At 37.5% G+C, this 21,698-nt stretch overlaps 1 protein-coding gene across 2 annotated transcripts in view; it reads left to right on the top strand.

Annotated features, from left to right (window-relative positions):
• The window catches only part of LOC128743215 (protein ROP), a 94,020-nt gene that overhangs the window by 55,936 nt on the left and 16,386 nt on the right, over nt 1-21,698 (top strand). For both annotated transcript variants that reach the window (XM_053839745.1, XM_053839746.1), the window contains exon 5: nt 18,940-19,088. In XM_053839745.1, coding sequence (XP_053695720.1) covers nt 18,940-19,088 — 149 coding nt within the window. The remainder of the gene's footprint in view (nt 1-18,939; nt 19,089-21,698) is intronic.

The following is a 21,698-nucleotide window of genomic DNA, read 5'->3' as shown; positions in this document are numbered from 1 at the left end:
AAAGGAGTACAATTACAAACAGTGCTAATCTTTTCTTCGCATTCTTCGCACAGATTATTTGCTCCGTATCCCAAAAAGAATATCAGACAGGCAATTATATGGACTGTAACGATTTGTTCCGTGACCTTGAGAGGATGCATTCGGTAGAGCACCGGCAATCTTCTATGCATCAACCCCAATAAAGAAACCTATTAATTTCAAAGTGGCTGATGATTTCAGGTAGGCTTTGCAAGCCGTCACCACCAAAAATACTAAAGCACGGAACGAAGAACAAATAAATTCTTACTGGAACAATCGGAATAGACCTACGCGACGGAAAAGGACTATGGATTGGAAACTCGGGACGTGGAACTGCTAATCTCTCAACTTCCAAGGGAGCACTCGAGTACTCTCCGACGTACTGAAGAGCCGCAAGTTCGACGTCGTAGCGCTGCAGGAGGTGTGCTGGAAGAGCTCAACAGTACGTACGTTCAGAGATGGACATACCATCTACCAGAGCTGCGGCAACACACATGAGCTGGGTACAGCTTTCATAGTGATGGGCGAGATGCGGAAACGGGTGATTGGGTGGTGACCAATCAATCCTCGAATGTTCAGGTTGAGAATCAAGGGTCGATTCTTCAACATAAGCATCATCAACGTGCACAGCCCTCACCTCAGAAGTACCGATGACGACAAGGATGAATTCTACGCGCAGTTGGAGAGTGGATACGACCGCTGCCCAAAACATGATATCAAGATCGTCATCGGGGATTTCAATGCTCAGGTCGGTCAGGAGGAGGAATACAAACTGGTGATTGGAAGGTTCAGTGCACACCAGTGCACCAATGAAATGGGCCTAAGACTTATCGACTTTGCCGCCTCCAAGAATATGGCCGTACATAGTACCTTTTTCTAGTACAAAATCCATCACAAGTACACCCGGAGGTCACCCAATCAGGCAGAACCACAGATCGACCACGTTTGGATCGACAGTCGGCACTTCTCAGACATTATGTCATATGTGTTTATATCATGAAGACCACCTTGTGTCCGATGATTTTTGTTTACAAATAAACAAATGAATTATCGACGTCAGATCCTATCGAATCGCTAATGTTGACTCGGACCACTACCTAGTGATGGTTAAGATGCGCCCAAGACTCTCGGCTGTGAACAACATTCGGTACCGACGCCAGCCTCGGTTAGATCTCGCGCGGCTGAAGCAGCCAGACGTCGCCGCAAACTACGCGCATTCGCTCGAAGCTGCGCTGCTGGACGAAGCCCCTCTCGAGGACTGTTGGAACACTATCAAAACAGCCATCAGCAGTGTAGCGGAGAGCTCCATCGGGCATGTGGCCCGGAATCAGCGGAACGCTTGGTTTGACGATGAATGTAGGAGGGTGATAGATGAGGAGAACGCTGCGCGGGCGGCCAAGATGCGCAGTGCCACACGACAGAACGTGGAAAGACACAAACAGAAGAAGATGCAGCGAAACCAAATCTTTCGGGAGAAAAAGTGCAACCTGGAAGAGCAGGAATTTGCAGAGTTGGAGCGGCTGAATTGTTCTCAGGAAACGCGGAAGTTCTACCAGAAACTAAACGGATCCTAAAGGCTAAAGGGATAAAGGCTTTGTGCCGCGAGCCGAAATGTGTCGGGATAAGACAGGCAGTATTCTGACGGACGATCGTGAGGTGACCGATAAGTGGAAGCAGCACTTCGACGAACACCTGAATGGCGCCCAGGCGGAAAACCATGGCGGCGGAGAAAGCGATTTCGACGGTGCAGCAAACGAGGAAGAGGTGGCAGCCCCAATGATAGGCGAAGTTAAGGAGGCCATCATGCAGCTAAAGAACAACAAGTCAGCTGGAAAAATGGCATCGGAGCGGAGCTTATCAAAATGGGACCAGAAAAGCTGGCCGTTTGTCTGCACCAATTAATTGTTAGAACTTGGGATACGGAACAGCTACCGGAGGAGTGGAAAGAAAACTACAAAAAGGGCGACAAGTTGGACTGTGAGAACTATCGAGCGATCACCGTTCTCAATGCCGCTTATAAAGTGCTGTCCCAAATCATTTTCCGCCGTCTATCACCAATTGCGAATAGATTTGTGGGAACATATCAAGCCGGCTTTGTCGAAGGTCGGTCTACTACGGATCAAATATTTACACTGCGGCAAATCCTTCAAAAGGGCCGTGAATACAGAGTTCCCACGCATCATTTATTCGTTGACTTTAGAGCCGCATATGATACTATCGACCGGAAAGAGCTATGGAAAATCATGGGCGAGAACAGCTTCCTCAGGAAGCTCATCACACTGATTAAATCTACGATGGATGGTACACAGTGCTGTGTTCGAATTTCGGGTGGATTGTCAAGTTCATTCGAATAACACAGAGGGCTTCGTCAAGGTGATGGTTTTTCATGCCTGCTGTTCAACATAGCGTTACAAGGTGTTATGAACCGAGCGGATGTCAACACGCGGGGCACGATATTCAACAAATCTAGTCAATTCGTCTGCTTTGCCGATTACATGGATATTATCGGCAGAACATCTGTGGCGGTGGCTGAACAGTACACCAGACTAAAGCGCGAGCAGGCAAGATTGGGTTAAAGGTAAATACGTCTAAAACAAAGTACATGCTGGCCACCGGAACCGATGCCGAACGACACCGCTTGGGCAGTAGTATACTGATCGACGGCGATGAGTTTGAGGTAGTCGATGAATTCGTCTACCTTGGCTCACTGGTAATGGCGGACAATGATACCAGCCGTGAGATTCGGAGGCGTATTATCAGCGGAAGTCGTGCTTACTATGGGCTCCATAAGCAATTGCGGTCGAGCAGACTAAGTCCCCGTACAAAGTGCACCGTGTACAAGACGCTTATTAGACCAGTTGTTCTCTACGGGCATGAAACATGGACAATGCTCGAGGAGGACCTGCGAGTGCTCGGAGTTTTCGAACGACGAGTGCTAAGAACAATCTTCGGCGGCGTACAGGAGAACGGAGTATGGAGGCGGAGGATTAACCATGAACTCGCGCAGCTCTATGGCGAACCCAGTATCCAGAAGGTGGCTAAAGCTGAACTGAACGGATACGATGGGCAGGGCATGTTGCAAGAATGCCGGACAACTACCCTGCAAAGATGGTGTTCGCCTCAAATCCGGTAGGAACAAGACGACCAGGGGCGCAGCGAGCAAGATGGTTAGACCAGGTGGAGCGAGATCTGGCAGAGAGTACTCGGTGTCCGAGGAATTGGAGAGCGGTAGCCCTCAACCGAGTTACATGGAGAAACTTTGTTCAACAGGCTTTGTCTTAGGACGGCAAGCCACCTAAGTAAGTATTGATTTCAAAGTACGCATTAGGCCATTGCAAATCATGTTTAAAGTTTTTGTCACCCCCCCCCCCCCTTGGAAATTGGCTTGAAAAATCGGGGGGGAAAAAAATAATTTGTAGGATACGAGTCAAATTTTTTTATAAAATCAATTGTCTGAGGGCTCTACAGTCTGAAAAACTCGAAAAATGAGTATCCGAGTTGAATTAACACTTCTAGCACGAAACAGAAATGGAAATTCGAACAATGGAATTTCCGAAAATCGTCCAAAAGAATTTTCTTTCGTTTTTGTCTTTTTTCGTATATTTTTGCATAGAAAATAATAACGTATATATTACCCAAGTAGCACACTTTAGGTCCATTTAGTTGAAGCAACCGGATTACGACTGAAATTAGTTATAAATCGGTTAGCACAACTACTTTGTAACAAGCGTGCCAGTAGGGTATAAGCATGAATGGATTCGGTTTTCACGTTTAAACCTTAAATAAAAATTCTTAAAATCCACGTTTTGTTTTGCTCGATTAAAAAATTCACTTTGTTTTTTTTTTGTCCCCCCCCCTCAGTAGCCGAACACGGCAAGGACAAACACTTTATAACATATTTGTAATGGCCTTATTGAAAAATCGAAAACAATGATGCATTATCTAACTGTGAATCCTCGCTTCATGACTGGTTGCAAACGACGCCATCATAGCTTTAACGTATTTTTAGGTAAAAAAAACTTCAAGGTATACAACCCTAAGGGTTGAACGAAAGAGTGACGTAGGACTATATCAGAAAATTAGATCAAAGACTAATGTAAACTGCATTTCTGGCATATGTATGTTTATAAGAATCTGTGCGTGCCATTGTTTAAGTGAATGTTTAAAAGATTCAAATATTCAGATTCAATTATTCATTGAATGGTGGCAATGGTGGCAATGGTGGCTTTCAAAATACGTGGACGGGGGTTCATACAACGCCTTCAACCATTGAGGCATAAAGATTTCTATTGAAAATCACTTGTGTGCATCATAAAGGTTGAAATAGTAATGAATGACCAACCCACAGATTATTGTATTAAATATGACTATGCGTAACTTGACATGTTTCAATAATCTTACTTTAACTCGCTTGTGGCCTTTAAAAGGCAATTGGTTACAAATAACATTAAAACCAAAGCACGTTCATCGCAAATATAACGTGCCATTCTAATGTCCTTCTCTTTTGACATGAATGACAACAGGCACATAAGTTAGTAGCAACGATTAATTGTCTTTTACTCCGAGAAGGTTTTACTAGTTAACTTGCACAGCTTACCGCTTATTACATGACAGAAAATATAGCACATACGCAAAAATGTCTGTTTTATTTGTATCCTCATGAGTCCTCATCCTGCTACCACAGGGGTGAGGGGTCTCTAACCATCATAAAATAAATTCATGCCTCCAAAAACCCCCACATGCCAAATTTGGTTCCATTTGCTTGATTAGTTCTTGAGTTATAAGGAAATTTGTATATTATTTGTATGGGAACCCCGCCCCCTTCTAAAGAGGGGAGGGGTCTCAATTCACCATCGAAAAAAAATCTTGTCTTCTAATGTAACAATGTCTACTCTTTCTAACAAAATTTCTTACGAATGCGATTAACCTTATCTAATTTCATATCTATGTTTGGGAAGTACGCCAGAGTGCAAAACCATCTCTCTTCTTCAACCGATGTTATCATTTGAACATTTAACCTAGTCCAATTTGATGCCCTGAAAGTAAAGAATATTGTTAAAGTATAAAACCACCCCTTTTTTCAACCGAGTTTATCTTTAAACTTTGAATCTAGTCCAAATTGATGTCCTGAATGTGAAACGTCTTAGACAAGTGAGCGGTCATTCTTTCCTTTTGTCAGATTGTATTCATATAGGTACTGCAAGAATTTGTTCGGAAGGGATCACGTCTGCATGTGACGTGATGCAGCAGTTCTCAAACCGAGGAAAATCAGCGACCCTTTTATCGGAAAATAGTTTTGAACGTTTCATTTGCTGTTTGCGTCTGTTAGTTGCTTGCAATTATTTATATAGTTTTAATAGTCAAGCATTACATTTAAATTAATTTCTTTCAAAAATGATTAACAAGACAAAGCAGGAGGAATCCGTAGTGTAGTGATGTGAATGTTTATTTGACCGTCAAGTGAGTATATAAGGCAGTCAGGTACAAAACATTTGGAAACAACTTTAACTTACTTATATAATGGCTTTCAATCAGGAAAATGAATGCAAAGATTTAGATTTCTCAACCTGCCGCACAATCAAGCCAATTTTTCGATATCATCGAAAAACATTGGTCATTCCACGCGAATTGTGCGAGACCCGTGTAATAATCGACCATCATAGGTTTGAACCAAATTTTTGCCAAAACCCAAAATTCGGTGCCGATCGGACATTGCCTCGATTAATGGATGCACCGCCATTTTTTAAGGAAAATACTCGTTTTTTTGCAAAACCATGAATGCCGGGGTTTTTGGGGCCGAGGAAAGTTCTTATGATAGCCCCCCGTAAGAGCGGGGCTTCCATACAAATGAAATGCAAATTTCCTCATATCTCGAGAACTAATCAAGCAAATGGAACCAAATTTGGCATGTGAGGGATTTTGGAGGCATGAATTTATTTCATGATTGCTTGAGATCTCTCATACAGTGGTATCAAAACACACGTTTTGCCTTTCTACTATATAAATATATAGTATAAAGGTATAGAAATCACTTGGAAAACCGGAAATGGAAAGAAGGTCCTGCGGGCCGAATGTCATATACCATTCGACTCAGTTTTGAAAACTGAGCATTTTCTGTGTGTGTGTGTGTGTGTGTGTGTGTGTGTGTGTGTGTGTGTGTGTGTGTGTGTGTGTGTGTGTGTGTGTGTGTGTGTGTGTGTGTGTGTGTGTGTGTGTGTGTGTGTGTGTGTGTGTGTGTGTGTGTGTGTGTGTGTGTGTGTGTGTGTGTGTGTGTGTGTGTGTGTGTGTGTGTGTGTGTGTGTGTGTGTGTGTGTGTGTGTGTGTGTGTGTGTGTGTGTGTGTGTGTGTGTGTGTGTGTGTGTGTGTGTGTGTGTGTGTGTGTGTGTGTGTGTGTGTGTGTGTGTGTGTGTGTGTGTGTGTGTGTGTGTGTGTGTGTGTGTGTGTGTGTGTGTGTGTGTGTGTGTGTGTGTGTGTGTGTGTGTGTGTGTGTGTGTGTGTGTGTGTGTGTGTGTGTGTGTGTGTGTGTGTGTGTGTGTGTGTGTGTGTGTGTGTGTGTGTGTGTGTGTGTGTGTGTGTGTGTGTGTGTGTGTGTGTGTGTGTGTGTGTGTGTGTGTGTGTGTGTGTGTGTGTGTGTGTGTGTGTGTGTGTGTGTGTGTGTGTGTGTGTGTGTGTGTGTGTGTGTGTGTGTGTGTGTGTGTGTGTGTGTGTGTGTGTGTGTGTATGTGACGCTTTTAATCTCACTCACTTTTCTCGGAGATGGCTGGACCGATTTTAATGTTCTTAGTGTCAAATGAAAGGTCTAGGTGTCCCATTGGTCGCTAGTGAATTTCATACTGATCGGACTTTTAGTTCAAAAGTTATGTATAAAAATACGAAAAATATGGGACTTCATTATCTCATAGGTCCCTTAACCGATTTGAACAAAGTTGATTGCATATGAAAGAGGAGCCTTGCAAACCCTTAACTTCCAAATTTCATGATGATTGGACTTGTAGTTTGAAAGTTACATAAAGAAATGTGAAAAAATAGTATTTAAAACATATTTTTGTAACATATATGCATTAATTCAATGAAAAACATCACACATTTTATTATTATTTGAATATTACTGCTGAGATCTATCAAACAAAACCGAGTTATTGAAAATCGGACGGTTCATTCAAAAGTTATTTAAACTTTAACATTTAAGCACCGTATATTAAACCGTTAAAACGTGTGAAATCAAAACAAATGTTGATAGTATTCAATGTGTGTGATATATGAGTGTATGTATGTATGTGTGTATGTATGTATGTATGTATGTATGTATGTATGTATGTATGTGTGTATGTATGTATGTATGTATGTATGTATGTATGTATGTATGTATGTATGTATGTATGTATGTATGTGTGTGTGTATGTGGTGACAATTCGCAATTTTTAAATTTGCATTTAAATTCAAGAAAAGTAAGAAACATGTCAATTGTCTGAAGTTTTTGAAGCCTCTTAGTGGAATACGAACTTTGAAATTAAAGAAAAGAAAAAACTTTTACCGACTAAATTCCACTATTTAATATTTATTCGCGACAGATACGTATACGCTTTGAAATAAGACACTGATGAAGCCAGCACGTCGTAGGCGAACTACGTATCTGTTGCAAATAAATATTAAATAGTGGGATTCAATCGAAAAGTTTTTTCTTTTCTTTGATTTCAGATTTCAATTGTCATTTTGTTCACTTGCTGTTACACACAATAGTACAAGAAAAGCAAAAAGCGAAGAAAAGAAGTTAAATTAAGCATGTAGGTATAGTGGTATATAGGATTAAAAATACTAGTGAGTTGATTTGTCCAAATAAATTTATACAAATTTCAAACAAACTTTGCGCATTAATAGATGCTCTTTTCAATCCATAGATACTAGAGCTTAGAAATGTTATATGAAAAATAGGAAGTAAACGTTGCACGGTAGTAATTTTGTAAGATTTGTTTCCGTTAGTGACATTTTAAAGGACAGATGTCTTATGTCATGTATCATGTTTTATCATGTTTAAATAAATCAAAAATGACAAGCACTGGAAATCATATCGATCATATTTCCCATTCTCAAGCATGTTTGTGACGCAGCTTTTGCACTATTTTTCGACCTCATCTTGTTTTCCCAACCCTCTAACATTGTAAAAACGATGCGATCAAGCTAATGATTATCTTTGCATGAAAGTACATTCAAAAAAAGCTTAAGTTTTGATTTTCATGCAAAAATAATTATCTGAATGAGCGCCAGCTAAGAAAAAGTTCAATTTCTCTTTTTCATATCTAATGCATTTCTAATCTAATGCATATCTATTCAGTTATTTTTTCTAATTCAGATATATTGCAAAATTGAAGCGAAGCAAACTAATAGTAAAATTTTTAGATTAATCATTTTGTTGTCGATATCCTTTTTCTTCAAAAGCGAAGTATAATAATAATTTTTCTGAACTCTTGTTTTTCAAAGATGCTAGCTTTTGAACGCATGGTATTAATATCAAAATATCAAAAAATCTGCTGTGAACACATATTTTATATAGTCAATTCAAAACAAGTTTCATATGTGGCTCTGAAGCCCGAAAGTTAACGCCGACCGATTATAAAACTAAATAAGGTGTTACAAGTATTTACGCACCCAAGGAAAGAAAATTTAATTATTCTACGCAATACGTTGGGAATTTTACTGGCAAATAAGGATTTTGAGGAATACGGAACGGATATTTAAAAATATAGTCAAGTTAATTATAAATAGATGTTCCTGAGAAATTAAATAATGATTATTGTGGCAGTAGAAAGGCTAGGTCACGCCGCTAGGTGGATTAATTCGGTTTTTTTAATTGCTTTAATTTTAAATTTTTGAAAAGATTATTATAAAGAACCATTTTGGCGCAATTAAAAAACGCTTGTTTTGATATCAATGGGACCACTGTGCTCTGATTGGGGGATAAGAGCTTTCATACAAATAAAACAGATATTTTAACCAAGCAAGATTTTGCGAAAACAAAACATAAAAACCTAATAATTTCGTGTAGAGAAGTTCGCAGAATCAAATAGGGTTAACCCCATTTGGTTTAGAGCACATCAATTTGTTGGTCCCGTTTGGTATGGTCGGTTTGATAACGGGAACTCAACCCCTATTTGAGTAAACCCTATTTGAGTAAACCCTATTTGAGTCTGCGGACTTCTTTACACTAAATTATTATATTTTTATGTTTTGTTTTCTTAAAATCTTGCTTGGTTTAGGCGAAAAAAGGTTAAAATATATTAAAAATAGAGGAAAATGAGCCAAATAGGGCACTTCACGATGACAAACAGGAAAGGGGTGGGCACTACGCGATTCTCCGGAAAATTTTATATAAGATCACCAACTTTTTATCAGCATGTAGGCCGTATCTTAATTGCGTCTGTTTTTTTGTTCATTTTTGCCCATAGTGCAATGGGGGGAATTGTTTTCTACTTTACTGTGAGGAACATTTGGTCGGTGTTAAATCAGACCAGAGCAAGTCGCAAAATTAAAAAAAATGAGTTAATGACAGCAAACGATCAAGAAATTTCTAAGCTACATTTTACTCTAATCAGACTACATAAATGTTACAAACAGCCAGAGTTTTGAAATGATTTCGAACGATTGATTGTTATAAACAATACAGAGTAGCAAACTTTGAACGCATTTTTCTCGAAATCAGAGCTTTGTCTCTCGGTTCGGTCTGACTTAACATCGACCAATTGCAAATTTGTATATTAAACTACCCATAATTTCATAATGTAATAACTGCCAAAATGAATCATCTAAGGTTAAGGTTAATCTTCTCAGAAAAATTCACTTGCAGAGCTCAAGATTATGAGAAAGGTCATCCCAGATTCACGATTTATGTAAGGGTAGGCGGGGCAAGACCGCCCGCCTAAGCAAAACCACCTGTATAAAAAAAAGTTGTAGCTCAATTTCTAATTTATCTGCTTTAAATGAACAATCCATCTATTACCTACATGTAAAAAATAAAAACATAAATATTTGTAATGTTTTTCCATTTTTTATTGTGATTTGGAAACACGTCCAAATAACAGAGTATTTTTCCATGCGGGGTGAAACACGCCCACTAACGGGGTAAAACCGCCATAGCCTATAACTTTAACAATATTCAACCGATTTCAACGAAACTGGTGGAATTGGATTCGTGAATTTATCTAATTTAAACAAATTAAATCAGTTTGCCATCAAACAATACATGGTTTCCCGAGATTAGCAATTTCGAAAGAGTGTCCGGCAACCACTCGTATTTGAAGAATATCAGTAATAGAGGTACAAACAGTCTTGAAATTGATACCGTGTAGTTTCCTGAGACAACAAGATGGATCGGTTTAGGCGTCCTGGAGTCAATCTTTAAGGACTAGAGAGGATCTAAGATAAAATATAACAACCGGTGGGTCATTTTTTGACATTTCAAATTATTCAGGTTGATAAACCAGATGCATATTATTTTTGCATTGCTAAGAAAATTTGTTGTATTTGTTGTTCCAAGAGGGAGGAATTATTGAAAAAAGCTATATCCGAGAAAACAAGAAAATGTCCATAGCGCCCGCAGGGAAAATTGGCGATTTATATTTTTCCAAACAGTCTACCAGCTATAAACTAAGCACATTTATATTGTTTTATGTAAATCTGAGATTCTTTGGTCCAAACTATGCAATTATTTTAAAAATTTCCTTATCGCACTAGCATTATGCACGACGGTCTTGCGCCGTTCGTTGTGGGCGGTTTTACCCCCAAATGACCGATTTACACATTTCACTATTTATTTCAACAAAACTGCATGAACAGTTACCTAATTTAGGTACTGTCGGATGGGGACAGGATCAATGATGCGATATGGGTTGGATTTACTAAAAGTTTTAACGTTTTGAATAAAATAAACCCTAAGTTCTGCGGTAACAAAGTTATAAAAAACGAAACGATTATAACGAAAAATCTGTTTTTATTTATTTCTCCGATGGTTTATACGATATTGCTGTACAAGGTATTGTAAAATATTGCGTACGCATTCAGTAATATGACTGTCATCAACATTTAACACCAATTTGAGCAAGGCCCTGTAAAACCATGGTGGGCGGTTTTACCCCGGCGGGCGTTGTTACCCCGTTTACCCTTACAACATAGTATAATTTGGAGCAATACGAAGTTTATCGGGTCAGCTAGTTATATATAAATATCTTTTATGCGTTCAGCGAAACAGTACGTAGTTTCAAGGTCAAATATCTCCATACATTTGCCTTGTAATTGCTTTGCTCCACAGGCACAGACGACAATTAGGTAGGGGAATATCTCCGGTTATGAAACAGGTTTTGTGTTTTAGTCATTGCTTTTGAACGGATTATTTAATTCCGAATCTTTTTAAAGCATTTGAAAGATTGAAGACTTACGTACGTTCTTGCTAAAGACAGCATATATTTTTTACTTGAAACAAAAAAGTTTTAGCGAAATTGTGAGACATAGAATTTTTTGACCAGTTTCCCCAGTTGTGAAACACTTCGAAAAATCCATAAAAGAAAACAAAAATAAAGAAGAAAATAAAGAAATATAAAATGAAAATAAAATATTACATTCATTTTTAACGGAAAACACCTTAAATGCAAAGTAATTTATCAATTTCTAAATTTTATCATCTAAATCTAAATTGTAATCAATGCATGTAAAAACAAGAAATTCGAGATCTCAAATTCGCGGATTTTGGTCTCATGTGCCTGAAAAGTGTGTTGAAAATGTTTATTATCATTAAAGTATTGAATAATCGCTTTTCTGAATTTTTCATAACCGAAGAACTTCAATGTGTCACAACCGGGGCGAACACGAGTTTGTAAAAACTTGTATAATAACGGGTGACAACTAAAATTTTGGAATTTTTTCGAAGCCCCTATACTCAACAACAAACGAGCTCAGAGAGAATTGAGAGCATGTAGGTGTTAGTTCTCTCTCCTCTTTTTGTCAATATTTTTTGTTTTGTTTATGCTTGCCCAGTTTTGCTTAAAATGGCGTCGAAACAAGAAGCATTTCGGGAGCGCGTAGTACACTTCTACGAACTGCCAAAGAATTCTCAGCAAACAGTATACGGTACAACTTTTAAAAAGCGAATATGTTGCGGCGTCGACTGTTTACCATATCCTAAGATGTTCTACAACTATTCGCAAGCAAGGTAGTAGAAGACCAACCAAAATTATATGCGCAGAAGGACATCATTCTCTTTCTCGTGCTTTCAACAACAAGCCCTCTGGTTCGGCTATCAATTAAGATGTACACCAGACGAATGATTGAAGAAAATGTTGATCCCGTTCCTACAAAACATCATGCAGATGGACAATACGTGTTTTGGCCGGATAGAGCATCATCGCAATACGCCAAGAAAGACAATTTTTCCTAAATACGCATTCGATCTTATTTGTACTCAAAAATCACGACCCGACAAATCTGTCTCAGTGCGCCCAATCGAAGATTTCTTCAGAATTTTGAATTCCTTGGTGTACAAACATGACTGGAGAGCCACTAATTGCAAACAGTTGATTGGTAGAATGAAGAGATGCATTTGCAAAGTTGACATTACGGCCATACAACGCTCCTGTTCCGATATCAAACAGAAGCTCCGCCGAACAGCGGATTATGGACCGTTTTCATATGTTCACTATTTTTCTTCAGCAATGAACAATGTATCTTTAATTTCGGTAAATCAGATCTTCTTCATGTATCTTTGTCTTTTTGGCAGCTTGAGAAAAAAATTTCAAAATTTTACTCATCACCCGTTATATTTCGAGTAAATTATTTCACTTAAGGCGGAACCGAAAGTGGCTAACGTTATTGTGTTAGTGCGACAAACACTGTACTGTACATCTCATGTGTTCGTTAAAAACCTAAACGTTTATTTGAATATTGCATTAGTATTGGTAATATATTAATATTTTTTTTTGAAACGATGATTCTACAATTGATGAAGGGACGGTAAGGGAAAGTAATGAAGAAGGATTTTTTCGGGAATGAAGGGGGGGGGGGGGGGGTAATAGGTAGCTATGGTTAACAAGTTGTCGTTGTGACTCCTATCTTTTGTCCAATGCTGGAAGGTGCATGGGTCGAACCAAGCTGTAATCAGAGATTATAACCGGATTTGAACCCACAACACCTGCCAGGGCGTGTCGCTCACTGGTACCCGTGTACCTTTGAACCACAGAGGCGCTGGACAAAAGAAGTCTGCGCAACCCCCCTTATTAACCATAGCGCGACATGGGTTGGTCTATTTTTAGACACACTTTAGAGTGCCTCTTCCTTCACCTACTGTAGAAACCACCGACCGAGAAGTTTAATCTAACGTCTTTTTACTTAGAAAGTAAATAATCTAACGTCTTTTTACTTAGAAAGTAAAAAGACGTTAGATTAAACTTCTCGAAAGTAAATAATCTAACGTCTTTTTACTTAGAAAGTAAAAAGACGTTAGATTAAACTTCTCGGTCGGTGGTTTCTACAGTAGGTGAAGGAAGAGGCACAATTGTGTGTCTAAAAATAGACCAACCCATGTCGCGCTATGGTTAATAAGGGGGGTTGCGCAGACTTCTTTTGTCCAGCGCCTCTGTGGTTCAAAGGTACACGGGTACCAGTGAGCGACACGCCCTGGCAGGTGTTGTGGGTTCAAATCCGGTTATAATCTCTGATTACAGCTTGGTTCGACCCATGCACCTTCCAGCATTGGACAAAAGATAGGAGTCACAACGACAACTTGTTAACCATAGCTACCTATTACCCCCCCCCCCTTCGTTTCCACCCTTCCCCTTCATTCCCGAAAAAATCCTTCTTCATTACTTTCCCTTACCGTCCCTTCATCAATTGTAGAATCATCGTTTCAAAAAAAAAATATTAATATATGCCTGACCGCATTTCAAGATTATGACTAAAGTCACGAGTTTGGTCAATTGGTCATATATGTCAAATAGCGGAGCTTGCAAACATAAACAGCTGATCCGCAGCCAACCGCACTAACTACAAACATCCCGAAAAAGGGTTTGTTTTCTTTATCAAGGCATTCCGATTCAATCAAAATTGACAGCAGCTACTGAATAATGCGTAGGATCACTAGGATGTTTAATTAATCCGCTTACATCGGATTGCGTTTTTAATTTCTGCGTTTGCGTTTTGTTTGTTTACTTCACTCTAAGCTCATCGATGCGGCGAAAGTTGAAAGCTCTTTAAAAGCTCATTGATGTGACGAAAGTTTGATACTGTGTTGCTGCTTTTTCGGAAATCGCTAGTTCAACGAAATATGTGCGCAACCAAATATCTTTGAACTAATTCCAAATTATACATTGGTCGCTTTTATGAACACGTAATGATCGAGATGATCAGTTAAATTTATTTTCCATTAGCAATTATGTTTTGCTGAGCGTTTATTGATACATAGCAGATCGATAAATTGAATTACAAGTTTTAGGAAATTATAACAGCACTGGAAGCACTGATTACGTGGCGTAAGCGTGTTCTGCCAATACAGATGCATTTTTAAGGCGCAAAACAATACATGCTTCGAATTTGAGCCATTTACCCAGCCATCTTTGAGCCACTTTCGGTTTCCCCTTAAAATTTGTCTGTGTGATGAAATAGAGGTCAAAAACTAAGATTATATACATTTTAATGCTCTTTTCTATTCTATTTGGTACACAAAAAATCAATCTCAAAACCTTCTAAAAACCCGAATTAATCCCCCTAGCGGCGTGACCTAGCCTTTCTACTGCCGTAATAATCATTATTTAATTTCTCAGGAACATCTATAATTAACTTGACTATATTTTTAAATATCCGTTCCGTATTCCTTAAAATCCAGTACCAGTAAAATTTACCAGTAAAATTCACAACGTATTGCGTAGAATAATTATATGTTCTTTCCTTGGGTACGTAAATACTTGTAAGCGTCATTTATGTTAGTTGATTATTTAGTTTTATAATCGGTCGGCCTTAACTTTCGGGCTTCAGAGCCACATGCGAAATTTGTTTTAAATTGACAATATGAAATATGTGCTCAGAGCAGATTTTTTGATATTTTGATATTAATACCAAAGTTAGCATCTTTGAAAAACAAGAGTTCAGAAAAATTATTATATACTTCACTTTTGAAGAAAAAGGATTTCGACAACAAAATGATTAATCTCAAAATTTTACTATTAGTTTGCTTGGCTTCAATTTTGTTATACATATATCTGAATTAGAAAAAATAACTGAATAGAGCATTAGATATGAAAAGGAGAAATTGATCTTTTACTTAGCTGGCGCTCCTTCAGATAATGTTATTGCATGAAAATCAAAACTAAAGCTTCTTTTGAATGTACTTTCATGAAAAGATAGTCATTAGCTTGATCGCATCGTTTTTACAATGTATCCCGTTAGAGGGTCAGGAAAACAAGATGAGGTCGAATGGTGCAAAAGCTGCGCCATAAACATGCTTGAGAATGGGAAATATGATCGATATGATTTCCAGTGCTTGTCAATTCGATTTATTCATTAAAATATGATACATGACATAAGATTTCTGTCATTTAAAGTGTCACTAACGAAAACAAATCGTACAAAATTACTACCGTACAATGTTTCCTCCTATTTTTCATATAAAATTTCTAAGCTCTAGTATCTATTGATTGGAAAGAGCATCTCTTGATGCGCCGAAATCGTTTGAAGTTTATTTGGAAAAATCAACTAACTAGTATTTTTAATCCCATACACCACTATACCGACATATGCTTAAATTAACTGCTTTTCTTCGCCTTTTGCTTTTCTTGTACAATTGTGAGTAACAGCAAGTGAAGAAAATGGCAATTGAAATCTGAAATCAAAGAAAAGAAAAAATCCGATTGAATCCCACTACAGTGGGATTTCGAATTTGGCATGGTTCGGTTTTGGCATAGTTCGCTTTTGGCAACAAAAGTATCCGTTTTTGGCAACACAAAACATTTTACTTCCAAAAGTATGCTTAAATATCAGTCAGTTTCCGCATTACTTTAAATAACGAAAAATTATTGGCCTAAGTGTGTTCATGAAAAAAAGTTTGCGGTTATAGAATGTTTCGAACAATAATATTTTTATTGCCGTAGGACTACGTCTTACCGTAGGTCGCCAAAAACTTACTTGCACCGCACGGATTTTTGACGGCGGATTTTTTGACATAAAAAGGTTGCAATCGTTGATTAATAACATTTAATCCATTTCATTCAAGATTTTGTCATATCAAAAAAAGATCTCGATTTTGGCACGGTTTCGATTTTGGCAACATAAGTGACACGCATTTCTTGCCAAATTCGAAATCCTACTGCATTTAATATTTTTTTGCGACAGATACGTAGTTCGCCTACAACGTGCAGGCTTCATCAGTATCTTATTTCGAACCGTATACGTATCTGTCGCGAATAAATATTAAATAGTGGAATTTAGTCGGAAATAGTTTTTTCTTTTCTTTAATTTCAGAGTTCGTATTCCACATTCCACTAAGAGACTTCAAAAACTTTAGACAATTGACATGTTTCTCACTTTTCTTGAATTTCAATGCAAATTCCAAAATTGCAAATTGTCATCACATACACACATGTACATACATACGTACATACATATATACATACATACATACATACATACATACATACATACATACATACATACATACATACCCACGTACATCACACACATTGAATACAATCAACATTTGATTGATATATTTTGCTTTTACACGTTTTAACGGTTTAATATACGGTGCTTAAGTGTTACAGTTTGAATAACTTTTGAATGAACCGTCCGATTTTCAATAACTCGGTTTTGTTTGATAGATCTCAACAGTAATTTTCAAATAATAATAAATTGTGTGATGTTTTACATTGAATTAATGCTTATATGTTACAAAAATATGTTTTAAATACTATTTTTTCACATTTCTTTATGTAACTTTTAAACTACAAGCCCAATCGTCATGAAATTTGGGAGTTAGAGGTTTTTAGAGGCTCTCCTTTCAAATGCAATCAATTTTGTTCAAATCGGTTAAGGGACCTATGAGATAATGAAGTCCCATATTTTTCGTATTTTTATACATAACTTTTGAACTAAAAGTCCGATCAGTATGAAATTCAATAGCGACCAATGGGGCACCTAGACCTTTCATTTGACACTAAGAACATTAAAATCGGCCCAGTCATCTCCGAGAAAAGTGAGTGAGATTGAAAGCGTTACATACACACACACACACACACACACACACACACACACACACACACACACACACACACACACACACACACACACACACACACACACACACACACACACACACACACACACATACACACACACACATACGCACATACACTCACACACATACACACAGAAACTGAATCGAATGGTATATGACATTCGGCCCGCAGGACTTTCTTTCCATTTCCGGTTTTCCGAGTGATTTCTATACCTTTATACTATATATTTATATAGTAGAAAGGCAAAACCATTTCTGGCATGTTTTTCGAACATGTTTCCTACAAAACATGCTAAAAGCTGTATTTTGATTGTTGTTTGCTCAAAAGGTAGCGTACAATGAGATGAGACATTGGTAGTAATTTGGTAGTGCTAGTTTAATAAACACATCAAAAATGATGGCTGTTTCACAACCGGAGCCGTTTCACAACAGGGGACAATCCCCTACACCAACTAATTCGGATCCAAATGATACGGTACGGTTTGTAAGCCACACCCTTTTTCAAAACGTGCCATGTTTTCTGCTATGTAATAAGCGATAAGATGTGAAAATAAAACTAGTGAAACCTTCTAGGAGCAAGAGACAATGAAATGACGCCGCTAACTTACGTGCGTGTTGCCATTGATTCTGAATATTTCACTCTTCTCAAGCATTCACTTAAACAATGACGTCACAACACAACAACAATATACATATGCCAGAAATGAAGTTTACATGAATCTTTGATCTGATAATCTAATCTAATGATCTGATATAGTCCTACGTCACCCTTTCGGAAAACCCTTAGGACTGTATACCTTGTAGTTTTCTACATAAGAATCCCTCATCGCTCTAAGGTATTCTTGGCTGATCCCGAGATACAGCGTTTTAAAGGAAGCAATCCCCCATTTTTTATATAAAACTAAGTGCAAAATAACTTTTCTTGAAGCAGTGATTCTCTATGCAATGTAAAAATACTGTGTCATATCGGGAAAGCATTTATACCGCATATAACCAAGTTTTCTGCGAGGTGGTCCAATTCGCAAGTTTATGAACTTACCGTCGCGGGCGTGAGAAGCAAAAGTGTAGAAAAAAATTTATCCAATTTAATTCTACTATGTATATTTTATTCACGACAGATACGCATTTCGCCTACGACTTGCAGGCTTCCTCAGTGTCTGTTTTCGAACTAACTAGTTTATATAAATTAAATATTAGGTTTCGTATTCTACTAAGACGCTCCAAAAACTTCAGCAAAAGTGTGCTTACATGAGATTGGTTGATTCGCTTTATTGACAACGCTAGTTATTTATGTTTATTTCAATAGTGATTTGAAACTACATAAATCAATTCATAGAAAAATTTCTGATCCATTTGTTGCAAATATCTCCGAAATTGATTGAAAATTGGTTGCGCTCATAGCGTACAAAGCGTAGTTCTAGGTTGTACAGTAACTAACCCTTATGCACAGCAGATTTCCAGATAGAATAGCCAAAACTGAAATAGTAACGTTCTTCAACTGTTTTATCGCAATAGAAAAAATTGCACCTTGATGGGGATGGGGAAAAATCACTTAAAATAGCCAAAATACACCAGATTTTTGGTTTAATTAATGCAAGGCATCTGGTTTCAAAAATCAATTTTAATCAAACGAGTAATGTGAAAACAATTTTCAGGTGTATTCTCTCGATTCTCCTGTTACTTTCCAATGCGCTTACTCACCTGGTCTTGCTGGTGCACGTTGTGCCAATATGGAGCGTATTGCTGAGCAAATTGCTACACTTTGTGCTACACTCGGAGAGTATCCATCGGTTCGATATAGAAAGTAAGTGTATTTTATGCATTTATAGTAATTTCAGACAATCAAAAAATAGATCACTAGATTTTAGTTGACATGCAATGTTTATCATTTATATTTAGCTGGTTTGCAAGTGTACAACTGTTGATCAATTTGAGTTCAATATATGTATATTATTCAAATTATTGTTCAGCAATTATCACGAATAATTTGGTGAATGTATCCATGCACCTTCTAGCATTGAACAAAAGGTAGGAGTCGAAGGCCTCATTTGACACTACCGTCTCAGCCGAGCAAAATTTGACAAATTGATGTATGGGACATTTGTAGATAATAACTAGATCTACAATTTTGCTAAATAAAGTGTTGCTGTAACTTTTGTAGTTACGATGCTACAATGCTAGTACCTCTTTAGTAACTAAATGAACGTTCATTTAGTTACTAATGAGGTACTAGCATTGTAGCACCGTAACTATAAAAGATACAGCAACACTTTATTCAGCAAAATTGTAGATCCAGTTATTATCTACAAATGTCCCATACATCAAATTGTCAAATTTTGCTCGGTTAGCACACTACTGTCAAATGAATCAAAATTGAGTCAAAGTGATCGAACCATCCCTGGTTAAGCGTAGCTACTAATAACCCCCCTCTCATCCCTCCATCCCTCTTCTACCGTCCCTTCATCAATTGTAAAAAGAACTACCGATTTAAAAAATATTAATACATTGCCTGACCGCATTTCAAGGACAAGACTAAAACAGGAGGTTGGTCTAGCTCATGCATAAACAAAATCCCATATTCTACCTAAATTTTGTGCGTCGTCGACTATTTTTACTCAAGTTTCATTGTTTCAGAATATCGTTCATGTCATGTTCATGTTCATATTCATGGGATCATAAAAAGAAGACACAAGAAAAGTGATGATACAAAATGAAAAAGGCAGAGTAATGGAGGTATTTTGGGCCATGCTATGGAGCTATTTTGACCTACTCCATTTAATTTTGCCGTGGTACGTCAAAATAAAAACCGCGTAACGTATGGTCCAAAATACCTCCATTGCCCTAGTACCCGAGAAGAATCAGGGTGGTTAAGTGGGAATACGAAATTTAAACATATATGAAGGTGAAGAAAGATTCATACCATTTTAAGAGTTTTTTGAATCTCAAGATTAAATTTACCGAAATAACTTGACTTGCAACCTAATTATTAATGTTGCTGGCCAACGCACTGTATCTTAGTACGCTTTCTACGCGTTTTTTTTTTTTCAGAAAAGCGACTTATAAATGAGCGCCTCGCCAACAGACAAATTCTGTTTACTACTAATTTATATGAATTATAATTTATGTATGTATGCATGTATATGGGTGGAAGCCAAGGTCTTGCCAGTGTATGTGAGTAGATTTACAGTAGATCCAAATTGGATTAATAAATGAATTTCACACTAATACTGTTGCAGAATGGCGAAAAAGAGTTATTGGTTGGACTGACAAACAGAATCACTTGAGCGCAATCCAAGGTTGTGAGAATCTCCTTCCAGCATTAGGATCCCTTCATGTAATATTCAATTTCGGTGCCCCAGTTTTAACCCAAGGGAAGGTTTGTTTGTTAGAATTGACTACTAGTGACTCCGGTTGATTACTCACTCCGTCATCTAGCTTTCTACTCGTATGATTCCCCTATATTCCTACTATCCCTTGAACTTAACATATAATGCATATAATGAATTTTTCATATGATACATACTGCCGCTGGAAGCATACCTGTTCCATGTTACAAAACACGAAGATGAGCAAGTCGCACTCAAGGTCGAAAAAATGATTTTTCTAAAATTAGGCCATTACAAATATTTTATAAAGTTTTTGTCCTTCCGGTGTTCGGCCACTGAAGGGGGGGGGGCGAAAAAAAAACAAAGTGAATTTTTTAATCGAGCAAAAAAAAACATGGATTTTAAGAATTTTTATTTAAGGTTTAACCGTGAAAACCGAAACTATTCTTGCTTATAATATATACGTTATTATTTTTTATGCAAAAAAAATACGAAAAAAGACAAAAACGAAGGAAAATTTTTTGGACGACTTTCGGAAATTCCATTGTTCGAATTTCCATTTCTGTTTCGTGCTAGAAGCGTTAATTCAACTCGGAGACTCAATTTTCGAGTTTTTCAGACTGTAGAGCCCACAGACAATTGATTTTATAAAAAGAAATTTGACTAGTATCCTACAAATTATATTTTTGCCCCCCGATTTTTCAAGCCAATTTCGAAGGGGGGGGGGGGGGGTGACAATAACTTTAAATATGATTTGCAATGGCCTTATCTAGTTTTAATGTTATTATTTGTCCCTCTTTGAGAAAATGTTGAAAAACTTCAATCAATTTTGTATACAACTTGAAAACATTTTTGAAAAATTGTCTACAAATTTTTTTCGATTGGGGTAGAATATGGTTTCCGATTCATATTTTAAAAATACATAGAACTATTATAATATTAGATAACAAAATGTTAAAAATAACAAAAGTGTAACATAGGACAGTTATGCTTCCACCAGCAGTATAATGAAATGGAATGAATATGGGTAAAAATAGAACAATCTCACCAGCAGCCCTTTCGAATCAAGTGTAGTTGTATCATTTGAA

The sequence above is a fragment of the Sabethes cyaneus genome, chromosome 3 (assembly GCF_943734655.1).
Source record: "Sabethes cyaneus chromosome 3, idSabCyanKW18_F2, whole genome shotgun sequence".
NCBI lineage: Eukaryota > Metazoa > Arthropoda > Insecta > Diptera > Culicidae > Sabethes > Sabethes cyaneus.
The sequence above is the reverse complement of the archived record's forward strand: the minus strand, read 5'-3'. Positions and strand labels throughout refer to the sequence as shown.